The sequence below is a fragment of the Lepidochelys olivacea genome (genome assembly GCF_965140295.1).
Source record: "Lepidochelys olivacea isolate rLepOli2 genome assembly, chromosome: 9".
Classification (NCBI taxonomy): Eukaryota; Metazoa; Chordata; order Testudines; family Cheloniidae; genus Lepidochelys; species Lepidochelys olivacea.
The window spans coordinates 84,541,743-84,560,866 of record NC_140419.1 but is presented as its reverse complement, the minus strand read 5'-3'; the positions used below and the strand labels follow the sequence as shown (position 1 = coordinate 84,560,866).

Below are 19,124 nucleotides of genomic sequence, written 5' to 3'. Positions count from 1 at the left end.
GTTAGTCTCCTTGCCGCCCACCCAGCAGCCACTCGCCTCCTCATCACCCCGGCCGCCCGCCGCTCTCCTCCTCGCTGTCCGCCTGCCTGCCTGCCACACGACTCCTCCCCCACCTGCCCGCCCCTCACCTTCCCGCTAGTCTCCTCACCATCCGGCGGGCGCCCCCCCAGCCCCGCGTCCACCCGACCGCTGCCTGCCCACCTGCCGCTCGCCTCCCCGCTCGTACATCAGTCGGGACGCGGGACAAAGGGCTAAATATCGGGACAGTCCCAATTTTATCAAAGCGCTGGGCCCCCCCAAAGCATGGGGCCCGGGGAAGTTGCCCTGATTCGCCCTACCCAAGGGATGGCTCTGCCTGGGAGACAGAAGGGTCCCAGAGCTGGCGCTGCAGCCTGAGCCCAACATCTACACCACAGTTCAACAGCCCCTTCACCTAGGCCCTGCAAGCCCAGGCCAGCCACAGCGTTTTAATGCCTGAGCCCCACAAGCCAGAGTCAGCTGGCACAGGCCAGCCATGGGTGTAGACATACCCCAAGGCAGTGGTTCTCAACCAGGGGTACATGTACCCCTGGGATACGCAGAGGTCTTCCAGGGGGCACATCAACTCACCTAGATATTTTCCTAGTTTTACAGCAGGCTACGTAAAAAGCACTAGCGAAGTCAGTACCAACTAAAATTTCATACAGACATTGGCTTGTTTATACTGCTCTCTATACTATACATTGAAATGTAAGTACAGTATTCGTATTCTAATTGATTTATTTTATAATTATATGGTAAAAATGAGAAAGTCAGCGATTGTTCAGTAACAGTGTGCTGTGATACTATTTTTGTACTTTTATGTCTGATTTTGTAAGCAAGTAGTTTTTAAATGAGATGAAACTTGGGGGTAGTCAAGACAAATCAGACTCCTGAAAGGGGTACAGTAGTCTGAAAAGGTTGAGAGGCACTGCCCTAAGGGATCAAACTGAAAAATATTCGGTGGATGCAAAACATATGCTTGGAGCAGGGGGCACGTTTTCATGGGCAACAAGGGTGACAGTAAAAATCTGTATTCCTGCTCCAAAGCTGGGCAACTTTCCATAACTCCCCATTGACAGGTGCAGTTATTCAGTTTGTGCATGCATGGAAAAGCAGGTTAGAGATAATTCTGGGGTAGATTCTGGCATCCTTACTGACACCACGTAGTACTTTACCTTGCAGACACTTCCACTGCGATCAGTGGGACTCCTTGCAGAGTAAGGTGCTACTGAACATGTGTAAGCATGACAGAAGCTGGAACTTGCTGAGGAAATAATGTGAGATGTGTGAAGTTGTCACCATTAGCTTAAAATGAATTTCGCCATTGCTTGGTTTTTGTTGCTGTTGTCATAACATGGAAAACTCTCCCACATTTAATTATATGCAAACAAATAAACAATCCCCATTCATGTTAAACGTTGGACTCAGACCCAGAAAATCAACATTGAGTTAAATTTAAATAAGGCCTGGCTTGCGCTTGAAAGTCATACTGGTATAGAATGTAGGTTAGGAGTCTGATTTGTTACCAGTCTAGTAATATCAGTACAAGCCCTAGTGTGAATTCAGGTTAGCCCAATATAAAGGTGACTTATCCTGGTATAGCTGTTTCCCTCGTGCCTGTGGAAATAGCAGCCCTAGTATTAAGAATCATTATACAGATATAACTGTATCCTATTAGCAGGGTTGTTCTGCTTTAACTATAGTAGTGTTTGTATTTCATCTTTCACAGTGGTATAGTTAAAGTGGTACAACTTTCTAATGTAGCCAAGAACTGACATTATTATTGGGTCTCATTCACATTTTTACCTGGGCCCCTGTACAGCAAGCTGACAATGTAAAGGGGCCTTAACGTAGGTGCAGAGGGCCATGTAAATGTCCCCTCTACGCTGTCAGCACAGGGTAAAGGTACTGTCCAAGGGAAGCATCCTCCAGCAAGCAGGAAGTGGGGGCAATGGACATTTCTATGGCACATTGTAGAAAACTCTTTGTGAAAGGGTCCATAAGAAGCTCCTCTCTGCACATGCTTAAACTCCCCTTCATGCCATTAACAGTGACACATGCATGTTCAAGGGAAATAGATTTCTACCTCTTCAACACATCCCGTTGTACCTAAATAGTGCAGGAGGTCTGATAGCATGAGGGGGACTCTTATGTCTCATGAGCCGAATTCTTGCAGTTACTGAACACAAGCACACACCAAAATATCCACTTCGATAGTAAGCTCTTTGGGGCGGGAGCTCTTGTTCTGAGTTTGTACAGTGCCTAGCACAATGGGGTCCTGGTCCATGACTTGGGCTCCCAGGTGCGACAGTTATACTAATAATATCCGGTCAACAGCTGGTGTGCAGCCTTAAAGTTCACGGGCAGCACAACTGGATGTTCTGTATGTTAATATTTGGATATCCTTTTGACCCAGCAATGGGATTACTCAAGTGAGGATGCTTACCCATATACATAAGCATTTGGAAGAATGGACTCTATATCCCTTTTTACCAATTCTTTGAGCCATCCAGTCCCACCTGTGGTGTAATTGTCACTGGAGTTTTTACTTACTGTAGGCTTTTTGTATTTTTAAAAACAAACCAGGAAATTGGTTTAAAATGGCATGTAAGCGCATGAGGGCTGACTATGGAATTATGTCCATTGTATAAACACAGAATTATGGACTGTTCAAAGTATTATTTACTCCAGACCCTCATTTCAAAGCCATTACTGTCCATTGTGCCAAGGCCTCAGAGGGTCACTGGCCAGAACAACTGTAATCACTTCCGAGGCCCACGTTAAATCCTTCTTAGAAAACACATTAGTTCATGGGTCGTTAATATGATAGACCTGGTGCCACCATGGTCTATCAGGTCCATGTGGAAGATGTACGTGTGTGCTAAGTCCACATGTTCAAATTCTTTCAAATAATTTTTTAATTTGCAAGTGTCATCACTTTTAAAAAAATTAATCAATTCTCCACCCCAAAGCACCAAAAGTGCCTGAAAAAAATGTTGTTCAAAAGTTTAAGTTGGGCGACGAGGCTCAGGGATAAAGAGATTTTTTCATCTAGAGCAGTGGTGTGAATCCCAGGTTAGTAGTGACCTTATAATTATCTGACAGCAATGTAATAGATAGGGCTGTCAAGCAATTAAAAAAAATAATTGCAATTAATCATACTGTTAAACAATAATAGAGTACCATTTATTTAAATATTTTTGGATGTTTTCTACATTCCAAATACATTGATTTCAATTACAACACAGAATACAAAGTGTACAGTGCTCACTTTATATTTATTTTTATTACAAATATTTGGACTGTAAAAAACAAAAGAAATAGTATATTTAAATTCACCTAATACAAGTACTGTAGTGCAATCTCTTTATAATGAAAGTTGAATTTACAAATGTAGAATTATGTACAAAAAATAACTGCATTCAAAAATAAAACAATTTAAAACTTTAGAACCTACAAGTCCACTCAGTCCTACTTCAGCCAATCGCTCAGACAAACAAGTTTGGTTACAATTTGCAGGAGATAATGCTGCCCATGTCTTGTTTACAATGTCACCTGAAAGTGAGAATAGGCATTCACTCGGCACTGTTGTAGCCGGCATCGTAAGATTTTTACGTGCCAGATGCGGTAAAGATTCACATGACCTTTCATGCTTCAACCACCATTCCAAAAGACATGCGTCCATGCTGATGATGGGTTCTGCTCGATAACATTACAAAGCAGTGCGGACGGATGCATGTTCATTTACATCATCTGAGTCAGATGCCACCAGCAGAAGGTTGATTTTCTTTTTTGGTGGTTCGGGATCTGCAGTTTCTGCATTGGAGTGTTGCACTTTTAAGACTTCTGAGAACATGCTCCACACCTTGTCCCTCTCAGATTTTGGAACATAAGAATGGCCATACTGGGTCGGAACAAAGGTTCATCAAGCCCAGTATCTTGTCCCCTAAGAGTGGCCAACTGCAGGTGCCCCAAAGGGAATGAACAGACAGGTTGTTATCAAGTGATCCATGCCTTGTCACCAATCCCAGCTTCTGGCAAACAGAGGCTAGGGACACCATTCCTGCCCATCCTGGCTAATAGCCATTGATGAACCTATCTTCCATGAGTCTATCTAGCTCCCTTTTGAACCCCGTTATAGTATTGGCCTTCACAACACCCTCTGGCAAGGAGTTCCAGAGGTTGACAGTGTGTTGCGTGAAAAAATACTTTCTTGGGTTTGTTTTAAACTTGCTACCTATTAATTTCATTCGGTGGCCCCTTGTTCTTGTATTATGAGAAGGAGTAAATAACACTTCCATATTTACTTTTTCTATATGACTTATGATTTTATAGACCTCTATCATATCCCCCCTTAGTTGCCTCTTTTCCAAGCTGAAAAGTTCCAGTCTTATTACTTTCTCCTCATATGGAAGCTGTTCTATATCCCTAATCATTTTTGTTGCCCTCTTCTGAACCTTTTCCAATTCCAATAGATCTTTTTTGAGATGGGGCGACCACATCTGCATGCAGTATTCAAGGTGTGGGCGTACCATGGATTTATATAGAGGCAAAATGATATTTTCTGTCTTATTATCTATCCCTTTCTTGATGATTTCCAACATTCTGTTTTCTTTTTTGACTGCCACTACACACTGAGTGGATGATTTCTGAGAACTATCCACAATGACTCTAAGATCTCTTTCTTGAGTGGTAACAGCCAATTTAGACCCCATCATTGGATATGTACAGTTAGGGTAATGTTTTCCAGTGTGCATTACTTTGCATTTATCAATATTAAATTTCATCTGCCATTTTTTTGCCCAGTCACCCAGTTTTGTGAGATCCTTTCGTAGCTCTTCACAGTCTGCCTGGGACTTATCTATTTTGAGTAGTTTTGTATTGTCTGCAAATTTTGCCACCTCACTGTTTACCACTTTTTCCAGATCATTTATGAATATGTTAAATAGGACTGGGCCCAGTATAGATCCCTGGGGGACACCACTATTTACCTCTCTCCATTCTGAAAACTGACCATTTATTCCTACCCTTTGTTTCCTATCTTTTAACCAGTTACCAATCCACGAAAGAATCTTCCCTCTTATCCCATGGTTGCTTATTTTGCTTAAGAGCCTTTGGTGAGGGACCTTGTCAAAGGCTTTCTGAAAATCTAAATACACTATATCCACTGGATCTCCTTTGTCCACATGCTTGTTGACCCGCTCAAAGAATTCTAGTAGTTGGTGAGGCATGATTTCTCTTTACAAAAACCATGTTGACTATTTCCCAACAAATTATGTTCATCTATGTGTCTGACAATTTTGTTCTTTATGATAGTTTCAACCAATTTGCCTGGTACTGACATGAGGCTTACTGACCTGTAGTTGCCAGGGTCACCTCTGGAGCCCTTTTTAAAAATTGGCGTCCCATTAGCTATCCTCCAGTCAGTTGGTACAGCAGCTGATTGAAATGATAGGTTACAGATGACAGTTAAAAGAAAAGGAGTACTTGTGGCACCTTAGAGACTAACCAATTTATTTGAGCATAAGCTTTTGTGAGCTACAACTCACTTCATCAGATGCATTCAGTGGAAAATACAGTGGGGAGATTTATATACACACAGAACATGAAAAAATGGGTGTTACCATACACACCGTAAGGAGAGTGATCACCCAAGAGGAGCCATTACCAGCAGGAGAGCGGGGCTGGGGGTGGGGGGGGAAGAAACACCCTTTTGTAGTGTTAATCAAGGTGGGCCATTTCCAGCAGTTAACAGGAATGTTGTCCGAGGAGCAGTGGGGGTGAGGGGGGGAAATAAACATGGGGAAATAGTTTTACTTTGTGTAATGACTCATTCACTCCCAGTCTGAGAAGGTCTCAAATGGAGTGAAAGCTGTTAAGAAAGTTAAAGGTTTCAGAGTAACAGCCATGTTAGTCTGTATTCGCAAAAAGAAAAGGAGTACGTGTGGCACCTTAGAGACTAACCAATTTATTTGAGCATGAGCTTTTGTGAGCTACAGCTCACTTCATCGGATGCATACTGTGGAAACTGCAGAAGACATTATATACACAGAGACCATGAAACAATACCTCCTCCCACCCCACTCTCCTGCTGGTAATAGCTTATCTAAAGTGATCATCAAGTTGGGCCATTTCCAGCACAAATCCAGGTTTTCTCACCCCCCACCCCCCTCCAAAAACCACACACACAAACTCACTCTCCTGCTGGTAATAGCTTATCCAAAGTGACCACTCTCCTCACAACCCACCTTGATTATCACTACAAAAGGTGTTTCTTCCCTCCCCCCCAACCCCGCTCTCCTGATGGTAATGGCTCATCTTGGGTGATCACTCTCCTTACGGTGTGTATGGTAACACCCATTTTTTCATGTTCTATGTGTATATAAATCTCCCCACTGTATTTTCCACTGAATGCATCCGATGAAGTGAGCTGTAGCTCACGAAAGCTTATGCTCAAATAAATTGGTTAGTCTCTAAAGTGCCACAAGTACTCCTTTTCTTTTTGCAAATACAGACTAACACGGCTGTTACTCTGAAAGATGACAGTTAGTAGTCCTGCAGTTTCACATTTGAGTTCCTCCTCTAATGACACCTCAATTTGGGACAGTTCCTCAGATCTGTCACCCGAAAAGAATGGCTCAGGTTTGGGAATCTCCCTCACATCCTCAACAGTGAAGACCGATGCAAAGAATTCATTTAGTTTCTCCGCAATGGCCTTTTCGTCTTTGAGTGCTCCATTAGCATCTCGATTGTCCAGTGGCCCCACTGGTTGTTTGCAGGCTTTCTGCTTCTAATATATATTTTTAAAAATGTGCTATTACTTTTGGAGGCTTTGGCCAGCTGTTCTTCAAATTCTTTTTTGGTCTTTCTAATTATAGGCACTTCAGATTCTTAAACCTGTAAATGTAAACAAACTTGTTTGTCTTAGCAATTGGCTGAACAAGAAGTAGGACTGAGTGGACTTGTAGGCTCTAAAGTTTTACATTGTTTTGTTTTTGAGTGCAGTTACGTTAAAAAATAATCTACGTTTGTAAGTTACACTGTCACAACAAAGAGATTGCACTACAGTACTTGTATGAGGTGAATTGAAAAATACTATTTCTTTTGTTTATCATTTTTACAGTGTAAATATTTGTCATAAAAACAATAATATAAAGTGAGCACTGTACACTTTGTATTCTGTGTTGTAATAGAAATCAATATATTTGAAAATGTAGAAAAACATCCAAAATATTAAATAAATTTCAATTGGTATTCTATTGTTTAACAATGCAATTAATCGCGATTAATTTTTTGAGTTAATCGCATGACTTAACTGCGATTAATCGACAGCCCTAGTAATAGCCTGTATGAAATGGGGTGTGGTGGAGTAGGGGCATGTCTCAGTTCAGAACCTAGTTTGTAGGAACTGGATTTAAAGCTCCACTCATTTCAAAATCCATTATCACATCTTCAGTGCAAGAATGAGGCACGTTAGCTGGTTTTGCACTGCCCCTTCCTGTATTGTACCTATCTGCGGGAAAAAGATTTGAATCTCAAAGTCTGTGAGTTCATGAAGGCTAAATTCAGGTTAAATAAATACAGTAATAAAGGCAAAAAATCATGAAACAATCAGTTTGTGTGCAGTACTTTAAAAACAACAAAAGTTTTATATTTTTTCCAAGTTTTTATAACAAATTTATACTGGGGTGAACTTCTCTAATATTGGGATCAATCCTTTAGTGTATACATGCATGTAACTCTCACTGAAGCCAATGGGAATTTTATTTACGCATAAAAAACGGTTCTACTATAGGAGAAAGTCTTGACAGAATTTTAGCTCTATCAGTGTTAACGCAGTTACTCTTAGAGGCTTTATCCCCAAGCCTGCAAACAATAACTTTCCCTTTGCCAAACCTTGAGCATAAGATTTACGTTTATAGGGCGTCAAGGTGTGACCTTGCAAGTGTGATGGCTGCCATCTTTGGTCGACACACACGCTGGGAGCCTCCAGAGCTAAAAGCACAAGCTGCTTCAGCTTAAGCTAAAGAGTCTTGGTTGCCTAGCTGGGGGCTGTAACAACTCATCTCATCTGCAAGTCAGCGCAGATGGGGACCTGTAAGTAACACATACTCACCAGTGGGTTATATAAGCCCTTTCTGAATGGAGGGTTTCGGAAGGCATGGTGTTTGTAGAATCAGACCCTATTAAAAAAGTTTAATATATCTAACATAGTATGAACGATCCTTTCTGAATCAGATATTATTTTCAGGTCTTATGTATTAAGATTTTATTTGCCTAAATTACTGCTTGCTTGTTACCCCAGTTTGATAGCATCATACTCTGTACTTACATTACAGATATACGAAAGAAGTTGCGAAACATAAAATTTGATTTGCTTTCCCCCTCCCCATATCTATTTGCAAATCGTGTATAATTATTTCTAGGTAATTCTCCCCCAAATAAATACAACAATTCTGAAGGAAAAAAGCACTTGTGACTAAAGTAATGTACAGGACCGGTATGCATAGCCCAGCACTTGTGAGTGACAAACCAGTGCATAAAGCAATGATCATTAACAGCCATACAATAACAAAGTGGTACAGTCAGCCAAGCATCGTAAGTAGGGTGACCAGATGTCTCGTTTTTATAGGGACAGTCCCATTTTTGGGGGACTTTTTCATATATAGGCGCCTATTACCTCCTCCCACCCCCTGTCCCATTTTTTCACAGTTGCTATCTGGTCATCCTAATCATAAAGAACCCTACAATAACAACCTGTATGGTAATACAGAGCAGTAGGGGTGGAGTGGGACTCAGAGCTGATTTTAGTTTGTAGCTTCCAAAAGATTATTATAATATGGTTTCCAATATGTGGTGGTTATTTTTCTGATTTTTTATCTTGATTTTGAGGTAAACATAGGGTTCATTTTTATGTGTAAAAATACTTTAAATTATTGCTTTAGAATAGTTTCCCTTGAAAAAATGTCCCCCCCTCCAGTGAATTCCCACACTCCCTGGGATACTCTCAGTAAGCATGAAGCAGGGGGGAAATCAATATTTGTGACCCGTTACCCCCTTGACAAGCAGTTTTCTGCATTGCAGAAATTGTTAATGTCAACTATTTTCTAAGATGTCAACTAAGAATATCTCTAATTTTTGCTCTGGTAGGTCTGTGCTGGTTTGAGATGAAAACCCTGTTTGTAGGTAGGAAGAAAATGAGTTTTAAATATAATTTTAAAAAGCGTTAACTGGGATTAAAACGTGTTAACATTTATTTTACCATTGTTATGATTAGCAGTAGTATTTATTTATAGTGCCAAGAGTACCTGATTCGAAAGGCTAAAACAAACTTCTACCACATGCCCCTCCTTGGTTCATCCTTATGCTTTTCTTCGTCCCCTCCCAGCACCCCAAGCTGGGTGTCCTTTTGTGAACTGTAGCTTTCTGTACTGGTTTTTACAGGAGGCTGTGAGGGCTGCTGAAGATGTCCGATAGTCTGGATATTGAAGAGAAACCTCCAGCCCCTCCGCTGAGAATGAACAGCAACAATCGTGATTCTTCAGCACTGAACCACAGCACCAAACCGCTCCCCATGGCCCCAGAAGAGAAGAACAAGAAGGCCAGGCTGCGCTCCATCTTCCCAGGAGGAGGGGATAAAAGTAAAGTATCAGCAGTGCAAAGGGGTTACTTTTCTCTCTTCCTGTCGTTTGTTGGTTGCTGTGTTTGCTTTCTGCCTGTGCTTTCTTTCTGTTTCATCTGTGGGACATGCTAATTAAAAACTACCCCAAAGCGTTATGTTACTATAATTCTAATGCCGTATTTTCAGAGAGGAGGAGGTGATGTTTCATTAATTATCTTTGTGTAGCTGACCAGGACAATAAAACACACATGCACACATGGTCTTGCATTTTTTAAATGCAGTTGTGGTTTAGACTGGGTTTTGTCTTGCATTTGCAGAGTGAAACCAAGGGAATAAGGTTCAAATTTCATTTGCAAAATTAGGGGAGGCATGTGTTTTGAATTAAAAAAAAATGTATTTGCATTTAAAGAATGGAGAAAGGGGTCTTGCTTTTATTTGCACTTGTTGAGATGAGGAAGGGTGTGTGTAATTTTTTTTATTTTTTTTTTTACAAAACAACACCAAAACATGTGCTTAATTAAGGTCGAAGTGTGTCTTGGATTTTTTAAATGCGTAAACCAGGAATGTATGTTGCGTTATTTGAATCTCTGAAGAGAAGCATGTCTTGTATTTTTAAATGCATTTGAGGAGTGAAGGAAGGTAACATGTGGGTATTTTAAATGCAGTTACTGTTAAATCAGTAGGCTGTGTTGCATTAGTTGAAATGCATTTGCAAATATAAAGGTAGAAGTGAGTCTTAGAACCAAGACAGGAAATGATTCAAATCTCCCCTTGTGTCAGAAGGTTTTTTGTGACATTACTCTGAGAGCAGCGCAGCTCCTCCCAGTTCCAGGTTGGTGCCACAATTGATTTTCTGACCTGCAGGACTCTGCACGATGCAAAGGGGGTGGAAGATTACGATGCTTCGTGCTCCTGCTTTGTAACATTATCACAGCCACTCGTCCCTTTTTGGAGAGGCTATTAGTACCCCATTTTAATAAAGTTTGAGAAAAGTTTCTGATAGCTGCATTTCAGTGGCTTGATGCAGCATGCACAGGATGGGTAAGAGATGCCTTGGACAACACGGGATTGGGGAGCAGATAAGCCCGGAGCTGTGACTGCCACTGCACTTTGCCTTAGGAATACCAGAGTTGGGACCGCATGAGTGAGTGTATGGGGGGGAGGGGGGAGGGAATGTCGTGCATACAGTTCTTAAACTGTGATACATTGATTGCATATTAAGGGGGGTGTTTGGAGTGTGTGAGCATGAGGTGGGTCCGAGGGCGTATTAAGAGTAAATTACTGGACTAGGGTTCAGTGGAGATGTTAGGCATTAATGGGGGCGTATATGTTATGAATGTATTGGGGTGAGTTACTGGGGTGGGGTTATTTGGAGATTTGGGGAATTCAGAGGTGAGTGGGGGCTGACTGGAGGTGCTAGGGGTGTATGTGCTATGGGGCAGGGTGTAGTCGGAAGTGTCTGGGTGTATGAGCGGCTGGTGGTGTTAGGGGTGTATGTGCATTGGGGCAGGGCTGAGTCACGGAGGGGGGCTGGCTGGGGAGGTCTGAGCTATGGTCATAGGGGTTGAGTCACTGCTGTGCGGTCCTAGCGTCTGCGGACCGTGGCACCTTCCTGTCCCAACCCCTATTGCCTGGCCATGCAGGCATTTTCCCACCCGTGGCCAGCACTCTCTTCCCAGCCACTGCCGCCTAGGGGCTGAGTGCAGCACAGGGCATGGAAAGCAGCTTCCCCAGCCAGCTTGGCAAACGGAAGCAGAGGATGCACCCACTGTAGGAGTGGCCATGTAAGGTGGAATTGAAAGCAACAGGCCTGGGAGGTGAAGGGGAGGAACAGGGGAAAGGAGATCTTGGAAGGAAAGATAATACTCCAGGAGGACCACAGGCAGCAAGAGAAGTTTTCTCCCTCCTGCTACATATAAGTTGCCCGTTACCCTGCTGCTGCCTTCTGTGTCCATCCCTCTCCCTCTTTCCTCAGAGAGGATGGCCTAGTGGCCCCTGAGTGTATCCTACTTAGGACTTCTGGCTTGGCCCTGATTATTTAAACCACATTCTCTTCTGGCTCTAACACAGCACTAAAAAGTAGAGAGGACATTTTGACTTGACTCCCTTGATTGAAAACCACCATAGCTCCTGGGGTGACAGAATGACTTGAGTCATTTCCCCTTCTGGCTGACATCAGAGTGGTGTTGATTCTCTTCTGAGGGAAAACTTCCTCAGCATGAGGTAGTGTGTGAAACAGATGCAGAAAAGGGGAGATCCAGAAGGAATCCATGCCCAAAATAATCTGTTACAGCCAGAACAGTAGTTCATTTTCTTCTCGTATAGAAGATCAGAATCAATTTAGTAGTCATTTAGATTTCATCACTACAGGTGTAACTAGGAGTAAAGTGACTAGCATTTTGTATTTTAATTTTGTTGTGTGAAATAGTAAGAATATTTAGCTTTGATGCTCAGGATGTGCCAAATCCATTGAATTGAATTCATCTCATGGCTGATTTGTAGGTCAGGGTATCAGCTAGCTTGTGCATTCTTTACAGAGTTACACAGTGACAAACTTTGAAAGTCTTGGTTACAAGCACAACATTACTTTAACATGTCCATTTTGATCCAGTGCAACTGATTTCAGCATCACAGATTTATTATAATATCCTGCTATCAGATCTTTTAAACAGAACGAGAGAGAAAGAGAATCGTAGGATATTTCTCCTTAAACAGACTAGGACATTTGTATCCTTTGTTCATTCACCAGGCCTGAGATGTGCTACACTGCTTGAAGTGTTCTGTCAACCTTTCTTTGTAACGGATAGGTAGCTGGTGTACTGTGACCACTACTTATCATGCTGACCAATACTGTCTCATTGTTTCCTTGTGCTTCCCCTGTCTGATTGTTGTATGCACCTGTTATCTCTCACGTTATAGTTAGTCCCTAAGCTCTTTGAGGTAGGGACCATCTTTTTGTTAAGTCCAATGGGGCTTGATCCATGACTAGAACCCCTAGGTGCTACCACAATACAAATAATCTGTGTTAAGTAATTATATGCTCATAATCACTACAGTATCTAAGTTCCTCTGTCTGCAATGTGTGTTTCCTCAATACCTCTGTGAGGTAGGGAAGTACCATTGCCATTTTACAGATGAGGAACTGAGGCACAGAGTGACTAAATAGCTTGCCCAAGGTCACACAGAAAGTCCTGTGGCAGAGCAGGCAATTGAAACCAGGTCTCATAAATCCCAGACTGGTGCTCTAACCATTTTCCTTCCTCTTAAGTATGATAGTAGTCAGTAGCTATTGGGGATTCAGAGGCTGTGCGTCTCCTCCCAGCTGGGCTCTGTTCCTTCAGGAAAACTGGGAGCAGAGCCATTCAAGGAAATTGATGGGGTTCTGGGCTGGGTTTTTTGGGTTGTTGTTGGGGTTTTTGCAGTCCTGTAGATAGAGCCTTCTTTTCCATTCTCACTGAATCGCCTGGATTTGCTGCTCTGCAAAAATAAGTACTACCGTATAGCGGGAAGTGGTGGCCTAGTAAGGAAATTACGGGAAATTAAACCTAAATTATCACAAAGGAAATGTATCCACCTGACTCTCTTTTCAGCTATATTGGTGTAAATGATAGTAGTATTAACAATATTAAACCCCATGAAGATTTAGACTGGTGTAGCTGAGAGCAGAATTTGGCCCTTGGTAGCTAAGTTGCCTCAGATACATAAAAATAAGAAAATGGAGGAAGAACAGACCTGTTGGGATAAGGGGGAAAAGAGGAGAAAGAAAAGAATGGGGATGCTGGGGTAGAAGAGAAGGGAGAAGGAGGAAAGATTAGAATAAGGTGAGAAGAGGGTGGAGAAAAGAAAGGACCCAGAGAAAAGAACAGAATGAAAGGGGGATAGAAGGGAATTAAACAATGAAATGAGCAGGTGAAAAGAGGGCAAGCTGTTCTTTCCCTTACAAGAGAAATGAAAAAGTCACCACTTAGATGAGTCACATTTTACTGCCAAAGAGACGGTTTTTAGCATCATAATAGTGTGACTGGGAGAAACCAGACAGAACACTGTCTATTTCCTTGTCATCTTTTGATCTGTAATAATTGTTGCAGATGTGGTGGGTGATTTCACATTTCCCAAACTTTGACAGCTGTGTTTATATTGGCCAATTTATCACAGATCATTTATAACATAAGCAAGCAAGAATTACAGATATTCGTGCAGAGGAGTCAGCCCATCACATTATATTTCACCACTTCACATGGAAGGTATGTGATTTGGGTTGCAGGGCATAGAAAAGTGTCAAAATGTTTAGACAGTGGGGTTAAATATAGACATCTAATTCCTTATTTAATTTACATGTTATCAGTGTTTTGAATGCAATCTTTAAGCAGAGGTATGCCATGCATACTTGCCAAGTCTCCTGAAAAAAGAACAGGAGTACTTGTGGTACCTTAGAGACTAACAAATTTATTAGAGCATAAGCTTTCGTGGGCTACAGCCCACTTCATTGGATGCATAGAATGGAACATATAGTAAGAAGATATATATATATATACATACAGATAAGTTGGAAGTTGCGATACAAACTGTGAGAGGCTAATTAGTTAAGATGAGCTATTATCAGCAGGAGAAAAAAACTTTTTGTAGTGATAATCAAGATGGCCCATTTAGACAGTTGACAAGAAGGTATGAGGATACTTAACTTTAGGGAAATAGATTCAATATGTGTAATGACCCAGCCACTCCCAGTCTCTATTCAAACCCAAGTTAATGGTATCTAGTTTGCATATTAATTCAAGCTCAGCAGTTTCTCCTTGGAGTCTGTTTTTGAAGCTTTTCTGTTGCAAAATTGCCACCCTTAAATCTTTTACTGAGTGGCCAGAGAGGTTGCTAATTAGCCTCTCACAGTTTGTATGGCAACTTCCAACTTATCTGTATGTATGTGTGTATATATATATATATCTTCTTACTATATGTTCCATTCTATGCATCCAATGAACTGGGCTGTAGCCCATGAAAGCTTATGCTCCGATAAATTTGTTAGTCTCTAAGGTGCCACAAGTACTCCTGTTCTTTTTGCGGATACAGACTAACACGGCTGCTACTCTGAAACAAGTCTTCTGAAGTGATCTATAATGCTTGTCACCGGGAATGAGAATCCTGTAAAGGGTAACAAGTTCCAATTTTTGATAGAACATATTGTATAGCACCTAATTGCACTTACAGATCTGACTGTTCCTTTAAACTGAACTTGATGACCCTTTAAATCCAATTTTTGCTGCAGTCACTTGCAAGTGGCAAGCTAGGAAAAGCCACTTTTGTTATATACAATAAAGAATCACATACACTGAAAGGATATGATCTCTTATTACTGAAAATTAAGTAACAATTCATTATAGATGAAAGGAAAAACCCTGGCATTCTGACTTGATATATTACTGTTGTCTCTTCCAAGTGCTGAAGGAAAATAAATTATGAGTTAACATTGTGTAGATGTTAGGATCTTGGGCAGAAATGCAGCAGGTAATTATTCAATTAGGATAAATGCAACACTATGGACATGGGAATAAAGAATTCAAAATACCCTATACTTTCAGTACGAAGGGCAGTATGTGCTAACTTTGGGGAAAGCTGACTTTTCTCTGCCAACTAACTGGATGTGTAAAGTGGCATTAAGGTCAAACAGGGAAAGAAACACTTCCTTCTGAAATGAGATTAGCACAGCTCATATTGGTTTGCCTGCGAACCAAGAGGGACCTGGTTTGTGTCTTGACTATGGTGTTGTGCAGGATGCATGCACACACAGTGAGCTCAGGCACCAGATGAGGGACTTCACTAATGCCATCTATTGGCAGACCCAACGCTGTCACTCATCAGGAAAGGCAAAATAAAAAGCCACTAGCTTAGTGTTTAAGGTAGAAGTCTGACTTGGCTTGGATACAAATAAAAGTGCAAAATGTGAATATTTATAGAACAAAGACTCCATTCACTCAGCTCCCCACTGCTCTCTGTCAATAGAACAGGAAACTTGCTTGTGGAAATAAGTCTCTCAACAAAATTGCTGCCATGCAACTTTTTCTGTACAACTTGGCTATCCTTAATAATGTACCCAGGGAGTGTGAAGGACAAATGAAGGGAATGCACAGTCACTTCTTGCTCTCTTACTAAACTGTCATGCATGTTGCTGACCAAACATGCAGGTTCACAGCATGATTCCCACACCTTCGGTGAAGGTGCTCCTTTCCTCCCAAAACCAGTGCTTTATATCAGACCTTCCTTTAGCCTGCAGCTGCCATGTTATTTATTAATTTGTACTACAGCCGTGCCTAAAGACCCAAATCATGGCCCCATATATCTCTGGAGACCTTGTGACTGTTCGTGTGACGTCATATCAGATTTGCAGAGCTAGTCAGTCTAGGAACATGATGAGAATTTATAAATCCGTTCCCTAAATATTTGTATTAAACTGATGGGAAGGGAGGAAAGGAAGAGCTGGCTTCAAGGGTATATTGCAGAAATTTTCAGTTTAAAGCATTAGAGATGATGCAATGTGCATTCTACTAACATTTTATTAACATCTTCTTTCTCGAATTGGGATTAGTAACTAAAACACATTGCAGATAGAAATTCGAATACATTCTAGCCCCCTTTTTAGCACATGCTATTTCAGCTGAAGTGGCAAAGCTGTTCCACAGGGAAGCAGTTGCTCCCTTCAACAGCAGTGCACACCGCACTAGGATAAAAGAAGAACCTGCAAATAGCTATGTCCTATACCAGGGTTGGCCAGCCTGAGCCTGAGAAGGAGCCAGAATTTACCAATGTACATTTCCAAAGAGCCACAGTAATACGTCAGCAGCCCCGCCATCAGCACTCCCCTCCCCCTGCACCCAGAGCCTCCCACCCCTAGCAGCGCCGCCGATCAGCGCCTCCCCCTCCCTCCCCACACCTCCTGATCAGCTGTTTCATGGCGTGCAGGAGGTTCTGGGGGGAGGAGGGAGGAGTGAGGGCACGGCAGGCTCAGGGGAAGGGGTGGAGTGGGAGAGGGCCTGTGGCAGAGCCAGGGGTCGAGCAGTGAGCACCCCCCGGCACATTGGAAGGTTGGCGCCTGGAGCTCCAGCCCCGGAGTCGGTGCCTAGACAAGGAGCCACATATTAGCTTCTGAAGAGCCGCATGTGGCTCCGGAGCCACAGGTTGGCCACCCGTGTTCTATACTATCTACCTGTATGGTTTCAGTTTGTAAAGTATGACGGTTCTCCAAGGAAACCAAATACTTCAGCTTGTACTATCACTGGACTCCTGCTGTTTGAACATAGTGTCTGAATTATATGTAGACTCCTTTAGAGATGTATTTGAGAGTTCAGTAAATATGTTCTACAGTTAGGTTTATTCATAAGCTTATATTTGATATTTTAACTAGGGTTCTGCCTGGATTTGGATAGGTTTCCCCAGAAGTTTTTGTAACCTAAACACAATTTGTTGCATGAACAGTTATTTCGCTGTAACTTCTAATTCAGTGTGTTAGTGGAGGTACCTTTTGTCTTATAGATTCATAGATTCATAGATATTTAGGTCAGAAGGGACAATTATGATCATCTAGTCTGACCGCCTGCACAACGCAGGCCATAGAATTTCACCCACCCAATTTATAGAGGGTTGTCATTCATAGTATCTCAAAAACTCTGCCAGACCCAAAAGGTGAGTGCTCCTGAAGTACCTTGATTTGGTCACCAGCCAGGGGCCAAAATTTTGTTTGTTTGTCATTTGAATACTCAGTAAAACTGGTCATGGATGTGGTGCTGCCATTCAGTTCTTCAATGGAGAAGAGTGCTGGGAACAGACAACCATAAAATATGATGCTTTACCAAAGGGCTATAACAGGAGGGAGAGGAAATGCAAATGCAACTTTTATTGATTCCCCTCGCCCCCCCCCCCCCCCAATCAAGCTCCTTCCACAAGAAGCATCAAAATCTGTTAGGACAAACTTCAGAGTTTTGAAAAAATAAATCAAACAAGTATTAGCCGCTGGATATGAAGGCGTGATTAAAAAGAGAAATGATGGTGGAAATAACTTACCTGCCTGCTTCCTTTATATAGATGCCTAAGAAGGCTTTTACATTTGTTTAAAGTGGATTCCTTGCTTGACTCTTGGTAGCTGTAATCTGGATTTGGTCATGTGAAGAAAATCAAATACAGTCTCATGGGCCACCTCGAAAAAGGGGTATACATTAGGTTGGCACTTCATTAACCTGGGTCTCTGTAGCGGATAAGATTCCCTTTGAATTAATTGTTTCCCAGTTTAAAATGGTTACTTTTACTGAACCTGATTGTAAATACCTGTGAATGAAAAAACTGCAGAAAATAAGCGCATGTTAACATTTTTGCCTCTAGCCAATAAGAAGAAAGAGAAAGAGCGTCCTGAGATCTCTCTTCCTTCAGATTTTGAACATACGATTCATGTGGGGTTTGATGCAGTCACCGGGGAATTCACTGTAAGTAACCTCCATATTGCACCTTTAGTAAGTCTCCCAGTTCCTTGACAGTGAAATAGTTTTTTGCAGCCAGAAACTTCAGGTGATGACAGCAGTCAGGCTGAGAAAAAACAGACTTGTTGGATTTGGATATTTTCAGGACTTTACCTCTGATTCCGGCTGCTTCCCTTCCCTCCTCTCCTCCCCTCCCCCGCCTTCCCTCGGATTAACAGCAGAGTGCCTGTGGAAAATGAAAACTAGGAAGAACCCAGGTGCCTGCCTGGATAAGTCTTGTAAGCTATTTTGGGGCAAGAGCACACACACATCTGGCCATCTGGCCTAAGGGGCATAGTCTACCTGGCCTATAGACATCTCTAGAGCAGTGCAGAAAGCTGCAGACCAGGCATTGTGGAAGGCTGATCATTTTGTTTCAGTAAACAACCTCTGAGGTATTCCCCGTCCAAAGACTAGGTAATCAGGCAGGCTTTTAGCTTGAGTCAGGTAGTAATATAACAGCCAACTTTGCCACGTAAGATTAGTGGGAAGAGTTAACGCAATGTGTTTCAGCTCAAGTAATGGGGAAAATGAGTCTGGTCCAAGCCCACTGAAGCCAATGGGAGGTTTCATTGAGCTTTGGATTGGGTCACTAGTTAGGTGTTGGAATCATTAATTAATTAGTAAGCCTAACATGATAGTGAGTTTACGCTTACTTTTTCCCAGTAACTTTCCATACCTTCAGTACCCAGTGAGCTGATGGATCAGACTGTGCTGTACAAACATGTTGAATGGTAGGCAGTGCTAGTGTTGATTGGCTGTGTAAATAAAACAGGCAGGATGGGACAAATCATTTTGTGGCTTGCTGGCAAATGTGCCACAAGCTTCCAAAATCTGGGCACCAAATGCAGTTCTTCTGTGATTTTTGTTTTGGTTGCTGCTTCTGTTTCTTTAACATGTTTCAGGAAACTAGAACATTCCTGCTTCCCTAAATAAATAAATAAAATAAAATAATACATATAAAATGAAAGCGGTGTGTT

At 42.0% G+C, this 19,124-nt stretch overlaps 1 protein-coding gene across 4 annotated transcripts in view; it reads left to right on the top strand.

Annotated features, from left to right (window-relative positions):
* Positions 1-19,124, top strand: part of PAK3 (p21 (RAC1) activated kinase 3) — a 217,470-nt gene that overhangs the window by 153,714 nt on the left and 44,632 nt on the right. For 3 of the 4 annotated variants that reach the window (XM_084638916.1, XM_084638917.1, XM_084638915.1), the window contains 2 exons: positions 9,466-9,662; positions 18,011-18,111. In XM_084638916.1, coding sequence (XP_084495042.1) covers positions 9,488-9,662; positions 18,011-18,111 — 276 coding nt within the window. In that variant the 5' untranslated portion in view covers positions 9,466-9,487. The remainder of the gene's footprint in view (positions 1-9,465; positions 9,663-18,010; positions 18,112-19,124) is intronic. The other variant, XM_084638918.1, reaches the window with a different exon arrangement.